We start from the raw sequence: 18,018 nt of genomic DNA, 5'->3' as shown, positions 1-18,018 counted from the left end.
GTTTTATTTATTTACTTGAAAAAGAGAAGAAAATTATTTGTGAATTGTTAAAAAACTAGTTTACTTTTTATGGCCCTTCACGATTGAAAGACAAAGCATGATGTTGGGCAGGTGAGAAATTGCAGCTGCTTAGGATGTTTTTATGCCTGCTTTTCCACGATTCCATTTCAATCCTCACTATTTCTTTTCTTCAAATGCATGGCTTGGTCAAAATTTCACATTCCATTGCCTAATCTTTTGAGTTTCAATCACTAAAATAAAAGCATCACACACAGTGACAACAATTTTCCATTGTAAAATCCACTATTCTGATGGATATGATGAGGCATTTGAATTCAATATCATGTTAAAATTTTTATAAATTTTCACCTAAAACACAAATCCAAATTTAAATTCATTTTAAATCTAGGAAATTAATGATTTATAAATAGTTCAAGTGACACTCAGAACATATTGTTGGTACAAGAATTCTATAAAGTGCATCCAACTGATTGGATTGCATGCTCAACAACCAAGAACCCTTTTACATTTTTGTCTAATTTACCTTGGCTTCCTTCGCATTCCCATCCGAGATTTTGCATATCTTTATTTCTTATTAAGCAAAACATGCAGGAAATAATTTGCAGGGAAAAAACACAAGGCTATGTTTGGTAGAGGGAGGAAAATGGAAGGATATTGAAAACGAGAGGAAAATGGGAACGGGTTCTACATGACAAGAAATAAATGACAGCTCCACTTTCCTCCATTTTTCCTTCCTTGCCCCCATTTTCCTCCTCCCAAACTGACATAAATGAACTTTTCAAAAGGATACTCTAATCGCATGCCTTCACCTGTCGATGATGAGTAGAGAATTGTGCCTTGCAGATGATTTAGTGCCCCAGTTGAACAGGAAGTATCCTGCACAAAAATAGTACAAATTTGTTTAGGCGAAATGAGAAATTCAAAATGGCAGGAGTAAAAGACAGCAATAATCCCACTCTTCTCATACATTCAGAACACCAAAAAGAAAGGGGATGGTGGGGTTTAAATTGGCTATGGATCAACTGCCATTTACGATTTAATTACAACCTATTAATCTAGGAGAACAAGACAAAGTTAAAAGAAACTAACAAAGTAAATGATATATTACTTGTTCAACATGCCATACGGAAAACAGACAATCCCCACCCAGAGTTAAACCCAGCCAAACCTCCTTATAATAGAGCGCCATAGCCATTCTAGGGGGAAAAATGTGATATGCTCAAAAAGGAAAAGAAAGAGATTTGACAAGAATGAAATACCTGGAAATCAACAAATGCAACTGGAGACCCATAAGTGCTTTGCATCTTCAATTTCAAAAACCCAGGACATCTGACAGAGAGATGACAAAAAGGAAAATATCAAAAAGAATTGACAGAATATTGCTCGCCTATAACATTTTACATGACTAAATAATAGCATGTACCTTGAAAATACTTGAATTAGTTCTTGCTCTGTACAATTTGGTCCCAGATTAGCCACAAAAAGTGTCGGACATGGGGGTGATGAAGAATTAGTCTGTCAGTGTAAGAATATTCACTATTCAGAATTGGAGAATCCATTCACGTGAACATCATGTCCCTTTATTTGAATGAACCTCGATATCCAGATATAAAACGGATCCATGACATGATAACAATATGCAAAGGTTCCGCAATGAATGCAAGTTAAAATAGGCTTAGGAATACATTTCACATAAAATAATCTCCCAATTGGGGAAAAACATTTGGAGTTTGGACACAATTATTCACAAGCATCGAGAGCAATGAGTTCACGTAGATACATAATTATTCCCAATATCTTATTAGAATCAGATTGACATTTAATGATGCATCTGACTGACGTGAAATCCTGGAAAAAAATGCACGATCTCTAGAAATTTCTTTCTTGGTTTTTTTATTAAATCTCCTAAATGGTGTTAAAGGCCAAAAGTCCATCTGCTGCCTGCTTTTTTAAACATTTTAAGAACATCAGCTCTTAGATTTCCTAGTGTTAGTGTGTTACTGAATTATGATACAAAACATTCTAAGAATTTCTAAATGCCAGGGAAAAAAGTTTCAAAAGTCGATTTCTAGATATGCATTGGAGGAGATTGCATCATGAACTGAAATTGATATCTTATGAAGGACTGAAAATCATACATTCTATCTAACTAGGAGAATTATATTTGGTGGTGCAGGTGCACCCTCTCTCATAATCATGACCCACACTTCCTATATAATAGGAAGGACCCACTTTCTGTGAGAGAATGAGCACTATTTTTTAGTGCACCGGGTGCACCTAATAATTAACCCTAACTAGGTGGACATGATGTGTCAGCATCAATTGGTTGTGTTGCATAATTAATAGCAGCAACTACTATAGGATGCTATTTGTTCCTCAAGGATTCCAAAACTTAAAAATTTAGTGGGTCAGGAAGGGGAGGGGGGGAAATTTTTCAAACATAAAGGATTGGAATTGAATTGTTCAAATAGTTGAGTAATTGACCATCTATCACAATGTGTGCAATCATCTTCAAGGGCAAAAACAAGGGCAAGCAACTTACAGAAACCTATATAAAATGAAATGTCTTACCAAATTTGCCCCTGTTGACTCACTTACAGCTCGGCCATCAAAGTTCCCATGACTGCATGATTCAAAAACAAAACAGTAACAAGAAAGGCTTGAATCGATATAAGATGAAGGTCATAAAAGGCAGATACTGTACTCCCACTACAGGTAACAGGGCATGCAGTAACTGATATTACTAAGCCCTTGACCTTTCAGCTAGAAGTAATCAATAAAAGTGAACGAGCTAATTGAGCTAGAAATAGTCACTTCCAAATAAAGATGTGCTCAAGTAGTGCAGACAACCTTTGTGCAGATGGATAACCAATCGTGTTGTAAGCAGAATTACCCATTCCAGGCAAGTGGACGCTGCCAAAACCTGCTAGTGCCCAAGCGTGCAAAACGTGCAATGTGAGCTTTTAGAAGAATGTGTTCTCCATGTGATTGAGTAATTGATTTGTATTCCATGATAATAGAAGCAAAACACAACTAATAATAAGAGTAGAGTGTAGAAATATAACTCATTTAAAAGACCCGCAAAGATAATTAGAAAGAAGGTGAAGTTCCACAAATCCTCAAAATTTTGGACAGTCATCTTACCTGAATCAAGAGTACCACGTGCTATTGCAGGAGAAGCTTTAGCTTTCTTATCCAAGCCAGACCATTCATCATCTAATTCTCAAAACCATCAAGTACACAAATACAGTTTCAAATAAGTTAAAATCAAGGATATACAAACAAGTCTACCAGAGAATAAAGGAATGATAATTTGCAAGTAATAAACCTGTTCTTGAGCGCTTAGATCTGGAATTAGATTTTGCAAGGTCAATATATAGGGTTGAACCCTTCTCAAGATCAAAAACCATCCCCTGAATCAATGTTCAGAACCAAGATTAATCAGCTTACACTATCACATCCAATGTTCTGCGTTATTGCAGCTTCCTGGTGCCTCTGATACACCAGTTTGTACAAACTATGGTTACAACTTACAACTCACAAGTGAAGAATGAAAATCATACAATTAACCTTGATAACAATTTTACCACAAAAAAAGGTCACTTTTCCCATGCAAATTTCTAAATATTCCCATTTTCTGATATATTCTCAGATTTTTCTCTTATTTAAAGCATAAAAAACTTTTATTACAATATTTTATGAACAAAAGTTTCATATGAAACAACTCTTCAAACATTCAAAATATTCAGGATCAAACATGAAAAACTGTCCTTACATTCAGTGCATGCATAGCTGCAACTGCAGATGGTTGATCCGTGAACGTAGCAAAGGCGAATGGCTGCCACCATCCCAAAACCATGTTAGTGTACAGATATTCAACAGAATAAAAGAGATAAAAACATATTAAGTGACTTTTTTTTTCTTTTTTTTTTTTTTGGTAGTCTGCCAAGATCTGTACATTTTCCTTAAACTTTCAGCTCATAAGTAGCTTTCCCATTTCATTCAGAATGTCATACCCAAACCCGTCTCTCATTTTCACTCTGCCAATGCAATTACTTGCAAAGAACTTTGATATTATACCAGAAGAAAAAAATGAACCCTCACATTTTGTATTTAAAATTTCCATCTTACTCAAATTACAGAAATCTTCCTAGGAGGAAGTTCAATTCATTTTTTGGCCAGTAATTTGTTCAAATCCATAAAGCAATCATTGATGACCAACCCATAAACTTCACAGAGGCTTCCTTGGAATAAATATCATTAGCAATAAAAGAATTCAATTGAATTATTACATAATCATGCTTGATTTCTTTTTTTTTTAAATGAAAATTTTTTTAAGTTTTTTCCCCAAGCATGAGAATTGAGAAAAAAAAATCAATTTAATTGAATTCTTGTAAAATTCTAGTCTCCAAAGAAGGGGAGAGTGAATATCTGAAAGTAGATATCCAGTGGAAATAGTAAACTTCTATCCCATTACACAGCACAGCAAAGCAAACATGGTTTTTGCTGAACTAGGCATTATTGATCAAACCTCAACTAACAAACTTCAATCTGTTTTCTTGCATTATCATTATCCTATAACCAAAACATATCAGAACCAAGGCTCCTACTCTTACAAAAATTGAAGTCATTAAGCCATTTAAAACCCAAATATCAAGTAAAAGCATATAAACAATATATAAGGTGAAAGAGTACCTGAGAAGTCTGGGTAGGGCTTCGGAGATGAGAAGACTCGTAACCAGGGAATTCCCGGAAAAGATTGTAGATTTCGCGAGGCTTGACGTCCTCTGGTAGACCCGCCACGAAAAGCGTACGTACCAGATCGTGAGTGGCATGCGGGGTATAGGGAAGGGCGTAGGAGGCAAAAGGCTGATGTGGCTGTGGCTGAGGGATATATGGAGGAGGTGGCGGCGGCGGTGGAGCAGGAGCAGGCGCCGGCAGAGGTGGTGGTGGGGGTTGGTAGTAGGTGGGGTAGTGACCGGGCGGTGGTGGTGGGTAATAAGCAGCCATACTTTCATCCATTGAAAGGAATCCAAGATTCCGATTGGGGTTGGTGTTTTAATCGCAAGTGTTTTAATCGCAAGTGCGCTGATGATTGGGCCGAGGAGCGAGGGCTCGCAAACCCATCATATTTCATGTCTCCGACTGTGAGCGTTCCTAAATTCTCCCATGTTGCGCATCATCATCATCATCTTCATAAATTAACTCTATTTTTCAAAATTAAATTTATATTGTTAATTATATTTTTAAAATAATTAAATAATTTTATTTTAAATTATATTTTTAAGAAATTTACTCGCTAAGGTTAATAAAATAATTGAAAATTCACAAATACACGCAAGTGATTATTAATAAGCGGAAACTCCTTCATATTTGTAAAAGTTATTTTTTTTTTATTTTATAATTTACTCTTTATAATCACTATTTCACTAAATGGATTGAAATTAATCCTTCAAGGTAATATGTGCTAAGCATATGAGCAAATTATACAGAAAAATATAATCTATCAATTTAGTGTATGGAATTGAAACATTACTGCCCATTGAGCTAGAAGTTGAATCTTTATGAGTGATACTTGAAGCTAGGGTCCCAAAAAAATGTGTAAGCTCAGAAAAGATAGGAGCAATAGGCCACGATTAATGAAAAGAGAATGAGGGCCTTGTATCACATGCAAGCTTATTAGAGAAAGATAGCCTGAATCTTCAGCAAAAAGGTTAGGCCAAAAAAGATCAAAGAAGGTGATATAATTTTGAAATAGGTCTGGCCCATCCCCTTTGATCCAAGAGGAGAATTCAAGCCAAACAAGGATGACCCGTATATTTTCAAGAAGATTTTGCTAGGAAGTGCCGTGAAAATATCAGACTTGGATGGAAACAAATTTTAGGAACCCGTTAACCTTAACAGGCTCAAAAGTTACTTTGTGTGAGATAGACCCGCTAAGCTGAAAACCCATAAAGGTGATTTAGGCAAAAGTTAAGGTCAAGAAAAAGAACAAATAATAAAAAAAAAAAGAGAAGAAAAGAAGAAATATAAATGCTTGGCTGAAAACCCAAAAGGGCAATATAAGGAAAAGAAGAGTAAGAGAAGATCTGGATGAAAAATCTAAAAGGGCCATTCAGCAGGTTATAGTTTTATTTCTAACTTTGAAATGTTAGAAATTTGTCAAAATTGAATGGAGAAGGGATAATGGTGCACCTAAATTAATAAAAAAAGTTTTTATTTGTAACACCCCTGATTTTTTATATATTATTATTGGGCTTCGTGTAGGTATCCTCAATAAATTGCGGTTGTCCGGGATCGTAATTTCGGCGAACAGACCGACAAACACGGAAAAGTCATTGTCGGCGGCCCGAAAGTCGAATCGGGCAAGTAAACCCGAACCTAGTTTTTACGTAATTTTCTAGTGCTTAAATAGGATTAAAAATCCATAAAATATTCGTGGTAGCTTAGAAAATTACGATTCTTTTGCAATAGCTTAGTAATATTGCCAAAGTTTTATAATTTTTAGAGCTTGTTTTTTGCAAAAATGATCAATAATAAGGACTAAATTGAAATTTATTGTGATGGATGATTGATTTGATGGGCGGGAGGGCTGTGTGATATGATTGAACTGATGTATGGATTGTGAGTATAGAAGTGCGTTTTTAGCCCTTTGGGTAGGTCCTAGGTATAGGGAGACGATTTGACTTAGGCGTAATTGGTCTTTTTCTTTATTTGTATTGAGTCGATTGTATTAAATAAATGTAATATGATTGTCAATTTGTCCAAGTCCGTGAGTAAAATATTAATTTTAATTGTAATTTCGATATTATTATATATGCCCATGCATCACTTATATGCATATATTTATGTAGTTAAACTCTAGGCACGAATTATGTTGCATTCATAATGTGCCATGAATGTTGTTGTGGTAATTTGGAGGTGTGCGTGCGTTGGCGTGCGTGTGATGTGGTGTGGACTATGGATAGGGCGGGCGACGGCGAGTAGTTTGTTTGGACCCGATCTCCTGGTAGGTCACGGCTTGAGTATCGATTTGGTTATTAAGTGGAAGTCCGAGCTTGAGTAATGTTGGATTTAAGAGATATGTTATGATTGATACTGTGTGTGAGTGCTCCAAATTACCTTTTGATGTTATGATGTGAAAATGTTGTGTATGTTGCATTTCACTCACAGGTTGCATTAGTTTGAGATAGTTATAGAGATTATAGTTAAGATTGATATTTTACTTTCAAAAATTTGGAGGATATTTAGTTGTTTATCAATATTGTGTAATTTTAATTACTCCTAGAATTTCAATTATTTGAAATTGAATATTATATTCATGTTGGACTGTAAACTTAATATTTTAAGTTTTGATGGATTGGATGAGGCTCCCATTTATTATTATGTTGATGAGTATGTGGAGGAATGGATTGTTTATTGTGTTGAAAACTCCCGTTGGAAAGTCCATTTTTTGTTTTCTTATTTGGGCCCAAATGGGCCTTAGAGTTGGGTTAATGGTGACATTATTACATGACAAGAAATGAATTCTAATTAGTTAATATTGCAAATGCTTGCGACTAGAATGATACATCAAATAGTTAAATAGTAGGACTGCATATTTCAATTCAATGTGAGTTTTCTTTTCATGATAGAATAATCAATGATAAATTCCCGAACAAAGTTTGAGTAAAAAGAAAAAGATAGCTAAATCAGAAACCTGAAAAGGCAGTTTAGGCAAAAGCAAAGTTCGTTAAGTTGAAATCTAAAAGGGCAGCTTAGGCAAAGTTAAAGCAAGCTCGCTGAGACGAAAACTTGAAATGGTGTTTCAGGCAAAAAATTAGAGCATAAAGAATAAAGCACATAGAAAAGAATGAGCAGAATGAATCAAAACAAGGCATAGGCTTAAACATGGTCTTAGAATGATAATCCATAGTAAGAAAGAAATGGGACGTTAAAGAAAAATCAGAGAGAAATTATATTTTGATCTAGAAATAGTCTCTTGGTGTGCATTTTTTTTTTTTTAAAAGTTTTGAAAAATCTCACCTCCCCTGTTAGTTTTCCACAATACCACCATGAAAGCTTTAAAATTTTCAGAAAAATCTCCAGTGATATTCATTTCTAATGAAGTTTTCAAAGATATTTCCTAGCGAAAATAAGCATGCATACATAAAAGATAGAAAGCACATAGATCATAGATAGTTTTGAGATCCAGTTATCTCAGTTTTCAAATCATAGATTAGTTTATTTGGTAAGTCCTTAGACTTTATTTAGAGTGCATGACATGGTTGTATAAGGCGTAGAAGATTATGTTTCAATATGTCACCTGTAGATGTGTAAGGTATAGAAGATTATGTATCACCACAGTTTTTAAATCACAGATCAGTTTTTTGATAAGTCTTTAAACTTTGTTTAGGGCACATGACATAATTGTGTAAAGCATAAAAAATTATGCATCATCATAGTTTTCAAGTGTCAAACTATGAGAGGATTTAATTCTCACCAAAAAGGAGATACGCAGGGAGCCTAGAGTTTCTAGGTTCAAAATCTCAAAAATTTCAAATCGCACAATTGTCACACTCGATTTGCACTATTGTGGGACTGTAGCTAGTCCCATAACGTATAGGGTGTATTGACAAAGCAAGATACACTAGATTTGCACTGTTATGAGACTGTAGCTAGTTCCATGAAAAACTGGGTGTATCAACAAAGTATGATACACTTGATTTGCACCGTTGTGGGACTGTAGCTAGTCCTATGACACATAGGGCGTATCGACAAAGTAAGATACACTCGATTGGTACTGTTGTGGGACTATAGCTACTCCCATGACACATAAGGTCTATCGATAAAGCAAGATACACTAAATTTGCACTATTGTGGGTCCGTAGCTAGTCCCATGACACAGAGAGTATATCGACAAACCAAGATACAATCGATTTTCATTATTGTGAGACTGTAGCTAGTCTTATAACTCAAAGTCTTAAACTTAATTTAGGCAAAGTGTGTCGATAGAGTAAGACATATTCGATCCTCATAGCTGATATTTCATTTGCTTTCAAACAATTTTCAAAAATTTGTGTTTTCACTTTGATGAAATTTGAGATATGCCTTCGCATTAATTGCAAATCTCATCAAAGTGGGGGGCAAACTATAGACCCTTATTTTTGTTACTTTTATGGGTATGTGCATTAAGGCTGTGAGAAACCTTTGATGAAAAAATTATATTACCATGAGGGATATTTAAGGACGTTAAAAGTAAAACAATTATATGTATGGCATGATACTTGAAGAAATTTTTGAAGAGCAGAAAATAATAAAATAAAATTTATTTATTAGAAAAACCTATTTAGACTTTATGGGCCCAAGAAGATCTAAATAAGAATTTTAATTAAATAAAAAGCTCACATAATTTTTTTTTAACCTAATTTTTTTTTTAAGAAAAGAAAATTTTATCTCTATTTTTATCTCTTTCCCTCACTACCCCTCTCCCATACAATCTCTTTCTTCCTCACTCTCTCTGTCCCATAAGAACTTTCTCTCCCTCTCTCCCACCAATCAGATCCCTCGCTTTTTCTCTCCCAACAATTGGTTCTCTCTCTTTTTTTTCACTAAAATTCTTTTTTATTTTATCTTTTATTTTATCTCTTCTTAAACTCTATCAACAAGTCTTTCAATTGTACTACAATTTTACACCCATAATCTTACAAATACCCTACTAGAAAGATGAAAGGAACACACTCAGAAATCAGTCCCTAGAGCTCTCTTTAAATTCTCTCTTCCTTTTCTATGTTTTCTTTTATTTCTTTCTTTAGTTCAAGAAAAGTTTTTTTAATATTTAATTAAGGTGAGGATTCTTAATACCTTTTGTTCAAGATTCATGTCATACTATAGTTTTTCCATATTTATATGCCTTGAGTTAGCCTTTTATATTCATAATTTACATGTATATGTGATAAATTTGAGGATGATGACAGTTCTGCACATATTCTCATTTTTTTTCATTTTGTTTTAATTAAGTTTTGTGTATTTATTCTTCTATAAAAAAAAATAAAAATTATATTTATAATCTTCATGGTATTCCAATAATTTATACAAAAATTCTAGAAGCATACCAAGACATCATATCAAAATAGAAAATTATTAGCTAATTTAAAATCTCAACCAAATAATTTACAAAAATCGTAGTTCATTACTCTTATGCATTAGAGACAGATCTACACTATTTTTTTAAAATTAATATATTTCACAAACCATAAAAGATATTTACATGAAAATAGGAGTGGCCACGGTTCAGGAACCGCCGGTTACGATTCCTGAACCGCCGGTTTAGGTTCAATAAAATCATAAACTTGAACCAAACCACCAGGGGACGGTTTGAAAGACAGTTCCTGAACCACCTGTTCCGGTTTGAGCCCCGGTTTAAAATGGTTTGAAAGGTGGTTTGAAAAAGAACGGTTCAAGACAGTTTGGAGGACAGTTTGGAAGTGGTTTAGGGATGGTTTAAGAGTAGCTTAGACAAAAAAAATTAGAGAAAAATTTTATTGATTCAAAATTTAAGTTATATTTGTAAAAATATTTTAATTTTTCTTAGAAATCTTTCAATCAAAATAAAATAAGAAAAAAAAAAGAAAATAATTTATCTTTAAGAAAAATTTAATAAATAAAGAATTAAACCTGATTAAAAAACTAGAGATGAAATTAATTTTTTTTAAAGAAATTAGCAAAAAGTGTATGAACTTAATTTTGCCTAAATATCCCTTTAGGATTTAGAGGAATAAAAATTTCTAGTTCTATTACTTGCCTTTTTTTAAAAATTATATAATAATTGATAATTAAAAAGTATAAAAGAGAAAAAAAATTAAAATAGAGGGTATTGAAAATTTTATTGAGGATTTAAAGTAATAACAAAGTAATTGAGATAGTATTGAAAATTTCAGTAAGTATATAAAATAATAAAGTAGGAAAATTGAGAGAGTATTAGAAATTAAAATGAGTGTAGAAAATAATTATTTAGATAATTTGAGAAAAATTGAAAAAATACTAAGAATTGAAGAAAATGCAGAAAATAATTGTGTAGAGAATTAATGATATATATAAATGAATTAGGAGTGAGGTAACATATTTATTGAATTTTTTTAGATTTAAATCGCCGGTTTAATTCAGTTTGAAATCGTCGGTTCAATCCGGTTCGGAACCGCCGGTTCACGGTTCTTAAAAAATATGAAACGGTTTCGGTCTGGTTCGAAGCTGGTTTCGATTTTGACCGGGTTTGATCTGATTTTGACCGAACCAGTTCCGGTTCAGTTCTGGTTCAAAACCGAACCGTGGCCACCCCTACATGAAACCAATGGAAAAAGTTAGAGAAGATCTTAAATTTAATTTTACAATAATAGTAAAAAAAAAAAAAAGAATTGAAGGAGATATGAACTTTGAAATTCAACTATACTGCAAATCATGATATGCAGACACCCTAAATTTAGACTGCCATAATTTACTCAATTTAATAGCTTTTTTCACTATTATTGAGGCTAAAATTATTATAATATCATGAAGATTACAAATATAATTTCTATACAATTTTTACAGAAGTATAAATATACGAAAACTAATTAAAATAAAGTGAAACAAAAACATGTACAAAATTATCATCACTCTCAATTTTATCACATATACATATAAATTATGAACATAAAAAGCTAACTCAAGGCATATAAATATGAAAAAACTATAGTACGGCATGAATCTTGAACAAAAGGTATTAAGAACCCTCACCTTGATTAAATTTTAAAAAACTTTTCTTGAACTAAAGAAAGAAAGAAAAGAAAACAGAAAGAAGAAAGAAATTTAAAGAGAGCTCTAGGAGCTGATCTCTAAATGTGCTTATTTCATCTCCTTAGTGGGGTATTTATCTCTAGGTGTAGAATTATGATATAATTGAAAGAGATAGAGTTTAGAAAGAGATAAAACAAAAGATAAAATGAAAAAGAATTTTAGTGAAATAAGAGAGAGAATCGATTGGTGGGAGAGAGAGGGAGATAAAACAAAAGATAAAATGAAAAAGAATTTTAGTAAAATAAGAGAGAGAATCGATTGGTGGGAGAGAAAAAGCGAGGGATCTGATTGGTGGGAGAGAGGGAGAGAAAGTTCTTGATAGAGATAGAGTTTAGAAAGAGATAAAATAAAAGATAAAATGAAAAAGAATTTTAGTAAAATAAGAGAGAGAATCGATTGGTGTGGGAGAGAGGGAGATAGTTTGTGTGGGAGTGGGCGAGGGAGAGTGAGGAAGGAAAAGGTTGTATGGAAGAGGGATAGTGAGGAAGAGAGATAAAAATAGAAATAAAATTTTCTTTTCTTAAAAAAAAATTTTAGTTGAGCTTTTTTTAAATTAAAATCCCTATTTAGATTTGTTAGGCCCGTAGAGTCCATATATTTTTTTTAATAAATAAATTTTATTTTATTATTTTTCTGCTCTTTAAAAATTTCTTCAAGAATGATGCCATACATTTAATTATTTTTTCTAATGTCCTTAAATATATTTTATATTCATATAATTTTTTCATCATCGATTCCTCACCGTCTCAATACACACACCCACAAAGTCATAAAAAATAGGGGTTTACAACACTTATTGATAATACATGCAAGTGATTATTAATAAGGATAAACTCCTTTGTATTTGTACAAGTTAAATTATTTTTTTTTTAATTTTATAATTAAAATATTAATATCCTTAAATTTTGATTTTATTAATAAATCAGTCTTTTATATTTTTATATTTTTCAATTTATTTTATATTTTTCAATTTATCACTTCAAATAACGAAAATCGTTAACTAGAATCAAAACAAGAGATTAAATTATTTTAAATTAAAAATAAAGTAATTAATTATAATTTTCATCAAATATAAAGATTAAATTATAATTTACCGTATCAGTAATATTCTATATATTGTTTTCAAAAAAAAAAGTAATATTCTATATATTATTTATAATTTTAATAATAAATTTTAATTATAGTAATAAATGATTTTTTTAACTGACACAAGTTGAGTTTATTTATTAAAATGAGAATTAGCAATGGACATTCGCAAGCTTTAGGTGGAAAGTGAAATACGGTGGCGGTTTGCAGAGATCTCATGCCTGCCCAACAGTGCTTCGGTCCGTTTTTCAAGCTGCGCTGTCGTATGCTAATCAAGATTTGGAGTTTCAATATACTCATGTATGCCAGAAAGCAAAATTTTGCAAAAGATAGGATGGCTGTTTATGGTTCAAGATCCGGTCCTTTTTCATCAATCATTGATAAGGTGAGTTAGTTGTTTATACGAGAATAAAAATTTTATTAAAATTAATATAATTTTAACAGATATTTATCATTATCACTGAAAGAAGTGAAAATTAAGTTCGATGTGATTTATAGTTTGAGATTCATGAGTGGATCGAATGTGTTCTATAAATTAATCTTTTAAAATCTCACATCGATTATAAATAAAATATATTAAATTACTACATTCATTTTCGCCATTGACCCATTTGTGTGTCTAAATACCTACATGAAAAAAATGTTCAAGATTCATTTTCGCCATACTTCTGAATGGAATCCTCCGATGGCTTCTCCGCGATGCTTGGGGCGTACCTTATGCCAGAAGAGTTATCGTTCAGTTTTTTATTTTTATACATTTTTCTATTTAAAAAAATAAAAATCAAATATAATATAACACCCCAAAATTTTAAATTTTATGAGCATTTTTGGTATTTTAATTTTATTTAAATTTTAGGAATTTTTTTGAGATTTTTCGGATTTTAAAAATCGGATTCGATTTTTCGAAAATATAAACTTTGATGATTTTTAAAAATTAATTTAAAGACCACGTGGCAAAACTAAAAATATATTTGGAGTCTACGTATTTTTTTGAGTTTTCTGAAATTTTTTCGAAATTTTTGGACCTCGTTTTTGGTCCCGAGGCAGAGTAAAAATTTAAAATTTTGTATTTCGAATCGAACCAGCCGAATCGAACCGGACCGGATCGGACCAGTCGAATCGGACCAGCTCCCTTCCCTTTTTCTTCCCGCGCGCGTCGTTCCCTCTCCCTTTTCTCTCTCTTTTCTCTCTCCTCCTCCTCCTGGCCACGACCACCTCCCTGCCACCCCGGTGGCCGTGCGCCACCTGCAACCCGACCCGGTAGCGCGGCCCGAGCAATGGAAGCGCGCGAATCCCCTCCCTCGCGCGCGCGGCATTTCGGCTTCTCCGGCCAAAATCCGGCCGATCCGGCCACCAATTGGACCGGGTCTTGTGTCTAAAATTATCTACTCGACGAGAGCTTTCCATAGACACCAAGAACGCCGAAATCCATCTAGCGGTTTGTTCGATTTTTGCTCGGGAAAATTTTAGCCCATTTCGACTTTTGGGCTAGATTTCTCGAAAACCGTGAATCCCACGAGAAAACCGAGGGTACCAGCACGCTCCACTCATCGAGAGCTTCGCGGCGACATAAATTTCAAATTTTTCCGACACCGTTTTTCGGTAGGTCCCACAGAACTTCGTAGTGTTTTTCCGAGCATTTAATGAGCTTAGAAAATTCTGAAAAATTTATGTACTAACCCCCGTGTTATGGGCTTCGTGTAGGTATCCTCGATTCGCGGAAATTCGACACTTAACAGTGCTGTGAAATTAGGCGATGCACTGTTCTGGAAAAGTCTCCAAATTGGACCGAGGTTTTGGCTAGCCCCCCATTGTCAGACGTCCCGAGCACGTCCCCGAAGTCGGAATCGGCAAAGGTAAACCCGAACCTTGCTTTTTCGTAATTTTCTAGTGCTTAAATAGGATTAAAAATCCATAAAATATTCGTGGTAGCTTAGAAAATTATGATTCTTTTTGCAATAGCTTAGTGATGTTGCTAAGGACCATGGGCAAAGTTTTAGAATTTTAGAACTTATTTGGGCAGTTTTTGCAAAAATGGTCAATTATAAGGACTAAATTGAAATTTTACATATTGTAACGGATGATTGATTTGATGGGCCCAGGAGGGGCTGTGTGATGGGATTGAGTTGTGGACATATGGATTGTGAATATAGAAGTGTGTTTTGAGTCCTTTTGCAGGTTGGGTAGGTCCTAGGTATAGGGGAAACTCTGCCGGATTTTCGGCACGACTTAGGACGTATTGGTCTTTTTCTTTGTTTGTATTGAGTCAGATTGTATTAAATAATTGTAATATAATTGTCAGGTGAGCCGATGACCTTCTTCCTCCGCCCAGCCGCCACAGTGATTGTCGTCAAGTCTGTGAGTAAAATATTAATTTTAATTGTAATTTCGATATTATTATATGTTCAGCATGCCCATGCATCACTTATATGCATATATTTATGTAGTTAAACTCTAGGCACGATTTATGATGCATTGACAACTGTTAAAGTGCCATGATGTTGTTGTGGTAATTTGGAGCAGTGTGCGTGCGTTGGCGTGCGTGTGATGTGGTGTGGACTATGGATAGGAAGGGTAGTCACGGCTTGAGTTCTTCGCTGGGACCCGATCCTTCGAGGGGTAGTCACGGCTTGAGTTCTTCGCTGGGACCCTCGATTTGGTTATTAAGTGGAAGTCCGAGCTGAGTTCTTCGCTGGCACCAGGTTGGATTTAAGAGAGCTGTATAGGGGATCAGCTCCCATATATTATGATTGATGTTACAGGGTGCGTGAGTGCTCCAAATTACCTTTTTGATGTTATGATGTGAAAATGTTGTTGCTGTTGCATTTCACTCCACAGGTTGCATTAGTACTAGATAGTTATAGAGATTATGGTTAAAATTGATATTTTACTCTCTGAGTCGAACGCTCACTCCTGTTCAAAAATTTTTACAGGCCACAGGAGGATATTTTTTTGAGGTTAACCTGCTTTCTCCCTCGCAGATCAATTATTATTGTTTGTATGAACTTGTTAAATCTTAGAATTTCCGCATGTGTTAGAAATATTTATTTGATTTGGGTCTGTAAACTAAATTATTATTTTGGGACCTGTAAACTTAATATGCTATGCATGTTTGATGGATTGGATGAGGGAGCTGAGCTCCCATTTATTATTATGTTGATGAGTATGTGGAGGGTGAGCTGAGCTCCCCAATTGACTATATATTGCGTTTACAGGTCGGGTGAGTCGAAAACTCCCCGTTGGTAAGTCCATTTTATGGCCGAACTCTGTCCGTTTGTTTTCTTGATATTGGGCCCAAATGGGCCTTAGAGTTGGGTTAATGAACAGTTAGGCTTACTACGGGCCTCGGGGGCTTTAGGCTGATCCAGGTCCTAGTGCCGGTCCGGCCCATAGGTTGGGTCGTGACAAATGTGGTATCAGAGCCTGGTTCCAGATTCTTAGGGAATGTTTGTCTAAAGTGTTGGGAAGAGTCTACTAGGAGTCACATGCGGAAAAATAGGGTCCACATTCGTCTTGCATTGTCGTCTTTGCTTCTAGTTTCTGCTTCATATATTGTGTGTAAATATGAGTCTATAGAGCTGTGTAATATGCAGTTTTGAATTTTGTGGGCTAATGCTGCTGAATTTCAACAAAATGCGTAGAAGCAGGAGAGCTGCCACTGCACCAGAACCAGATGTGCCTGACGAGGTGTCGGCACATGATGAGGCGCCTGCCCTGAGGATGCGGGGTAGGAGGCCTAGAGCTGCTCAAGTAGAAGAGCAGCTGCCACGACTGAGATCGATCTTTTATGGCACAGGGTCCCATGGACCCAATGGCAGCTACTCTAGCTGGGTTACAGAGGACCATCGACATGATGCCGCAGTATATGGTCCACCCTCCATAGCAGCAGCAGTCCACCGCACCAAGAGGGGAACCTTACAAACAGATCATAAATTTCAAGAAGTTGGTGCCTGGAACTTATGATGTGTCAGACGATGCATATCGGTTTTTAGATTCTCGCATGTGCAGGGAACATAATCTGATTGGTGATAGAAGACTGATAGAGTGTATGCAGCATGTCATGGGGCCTATGCCTAGACAATGGATGAATGACTACGTGTTACCTCGGATGGAGGGTTTGTCATGGGCTCAGTTTGTGGAACTTTTCATCAATCGATTTGTGCCAGAAAGCTTCAGAGATCAGAAACAGTGGGCCTTTGAGGCCTTAAGACAGAATGGCAGGTCTGTAGATGAATATACTACAAAATTTCTGAAATTGAGCAGATATGCACCTACAGCAGTATCTACAGAGACTATGAAGGTGAAAAGATTCCTAAAGGGGCTTGACAGGAGGTATGCGAACCTGGCCATGATGTCTGATCAGTCTTTTGATGTGGTGGTTGATCGAGCGCATGATTGAGATTAGCTATCTTTGTGGATGACAAATGAAGAGCAAAGAAAACAGAGTGAGGGTTCTACCGGTGTTCCCAAATGGGTACTCGGATAGTGGTGGCGAGTAATTACAGAGGAAAGAGTAGGAACAAGAGAAGTGGTTTTAGACACAAACCACGAGGATTGCACTGTGCGGATCCAAAGAATGGTCACGATTGGGTACAGAGTTCTGGTGCAGTTCAGATCCTCTTGGCACCGTGCACAAAGGTGGAAGAGGACATTCAGACCTTGTTTGATGGAGTCGAGTATGCTTCAGTGTGGCCAACTGTGTCACTTTGCTAGGGAATGCCCCATGTTCACGAGCCACGATGGGGTCACAGTGGTTCATTGCAAATGTTCCTCGCGATTGTATCCGGTACTTCCAACATGGCAGTGATCGATGGCCAACAGGCGAGGACAAGGGGGACGTGGATTTGGAGGCGGTCGAGGTAGAAGTCGATGTGGTTACGCCACTCGGTAGGGGTCAAGCTCGGGTTTCACCCCGACCCACCAGGATGCTCGAGCTTCCAATGCGGTTGTGGCGTATTCTTCCAGTACATTCTTATGAGGCTCGTGTTTTGATAGATCCGGGTGCTACGCACTCATTTGTCTCCCCTGTGTTTGCCATGAGGTTGGGTAGACACCCTACAACTTTAGAGTACCCTTTGTCAGTAGCTACCCCACTTA

At 35.3% G+C, this 18,018-nt stretch overlaps 1 protein-coding gene across 4 annotated transcripts; it reads right to left on the bottom strand.

The window, feature by feature from the left end:
- Nucleotides 1–393: 393 nt before the first annotated feature.
- Nucleotides 394–5,227, bottom strand: LOC110643832 (RNA-binding protein L). Of its 4 annotated transcripts, none has more exons than XM_021796340.2 (10): nt 4,717–5,227; nt 3,797–3,859; nt 3,350–3,434; nt 3,166–3,243; nt 2,872–2,947; nt 2,593–2,644; nt 1,445–1,536; nt 1,281–1,350; nt 812–897; nt 394–583 (listed from the first exon to the last, which is right to left on the bottom strand). In XM_021796340.2, exons 1-10 carry the CDS (start codon nt 5,041–5,043, stop codon nt 541–543), a joined length of 972 nt encoding a protein of 323 aa, XP_021652032.1. In that variant the 5' UTR covers nt 5,044–5,227; the 3' UTR covers nt 394–540. The 4 variants fall into 4 exon arrangements, with proteins under 4 accessions (XP_021652032.1, XP_021652034.1, XP_058010455.1 ...); XM_021796342.2 differs by having other exon boundaries at nt 2,872–2,944; nt 4,717–5,226; XM_058154472.1 differs by having other exon boundaries at nt 3,166–3,237; nt 4,717–5,226.
- Nucleotides 5,228–18,018: the final 12,791 nt, after the last annotated feature.

The sequence above is a fragment of the Hevea brasiliensis genome, chromosome 10, assembly GCF_030052815.1.
Source record: "Hevea brasiliensis isolate MT/VB/25A 57/8 chromosome 10, ASM3005281v1, whole genome shotgun sequence".
In the NCBI taxonomy this organism is placed as follows: Eukaryota; Viridiplantae; Streptophyta; class Magnoliopsida; order Malpighiales; family Euphorbiaceae; genus Hevea; species Hevea brasiliensis.
This window is presented reverse-complemented; position numbering and strand designations above follow the sequence as displayed.

Excerpts from the sequence above, each read along its gene's own strand:
- LOC110643832 (XM_021796340.2), bottom strand. The coding sequence starts at position 5,043 with ATGGATGAAAGTATGGCTGCTTATTACCCACCACCACCGCCCGGTCAC. Across the intron at positions 2,645-2,871 it reads GGTTATCCATCTGCACAAAG|TCATGGGAACTTTGATGGCC; the intron begins GTTGTCTGCACT and ends TGAATCATGCAG. Across the intron at positions 584-811 it reads GGTGAAGGCATGCGATTAGA|ATATGCAAAATCTCGGATGG; the intron begins GTATCCTTTTGA and ends TAAGAAATAAAG.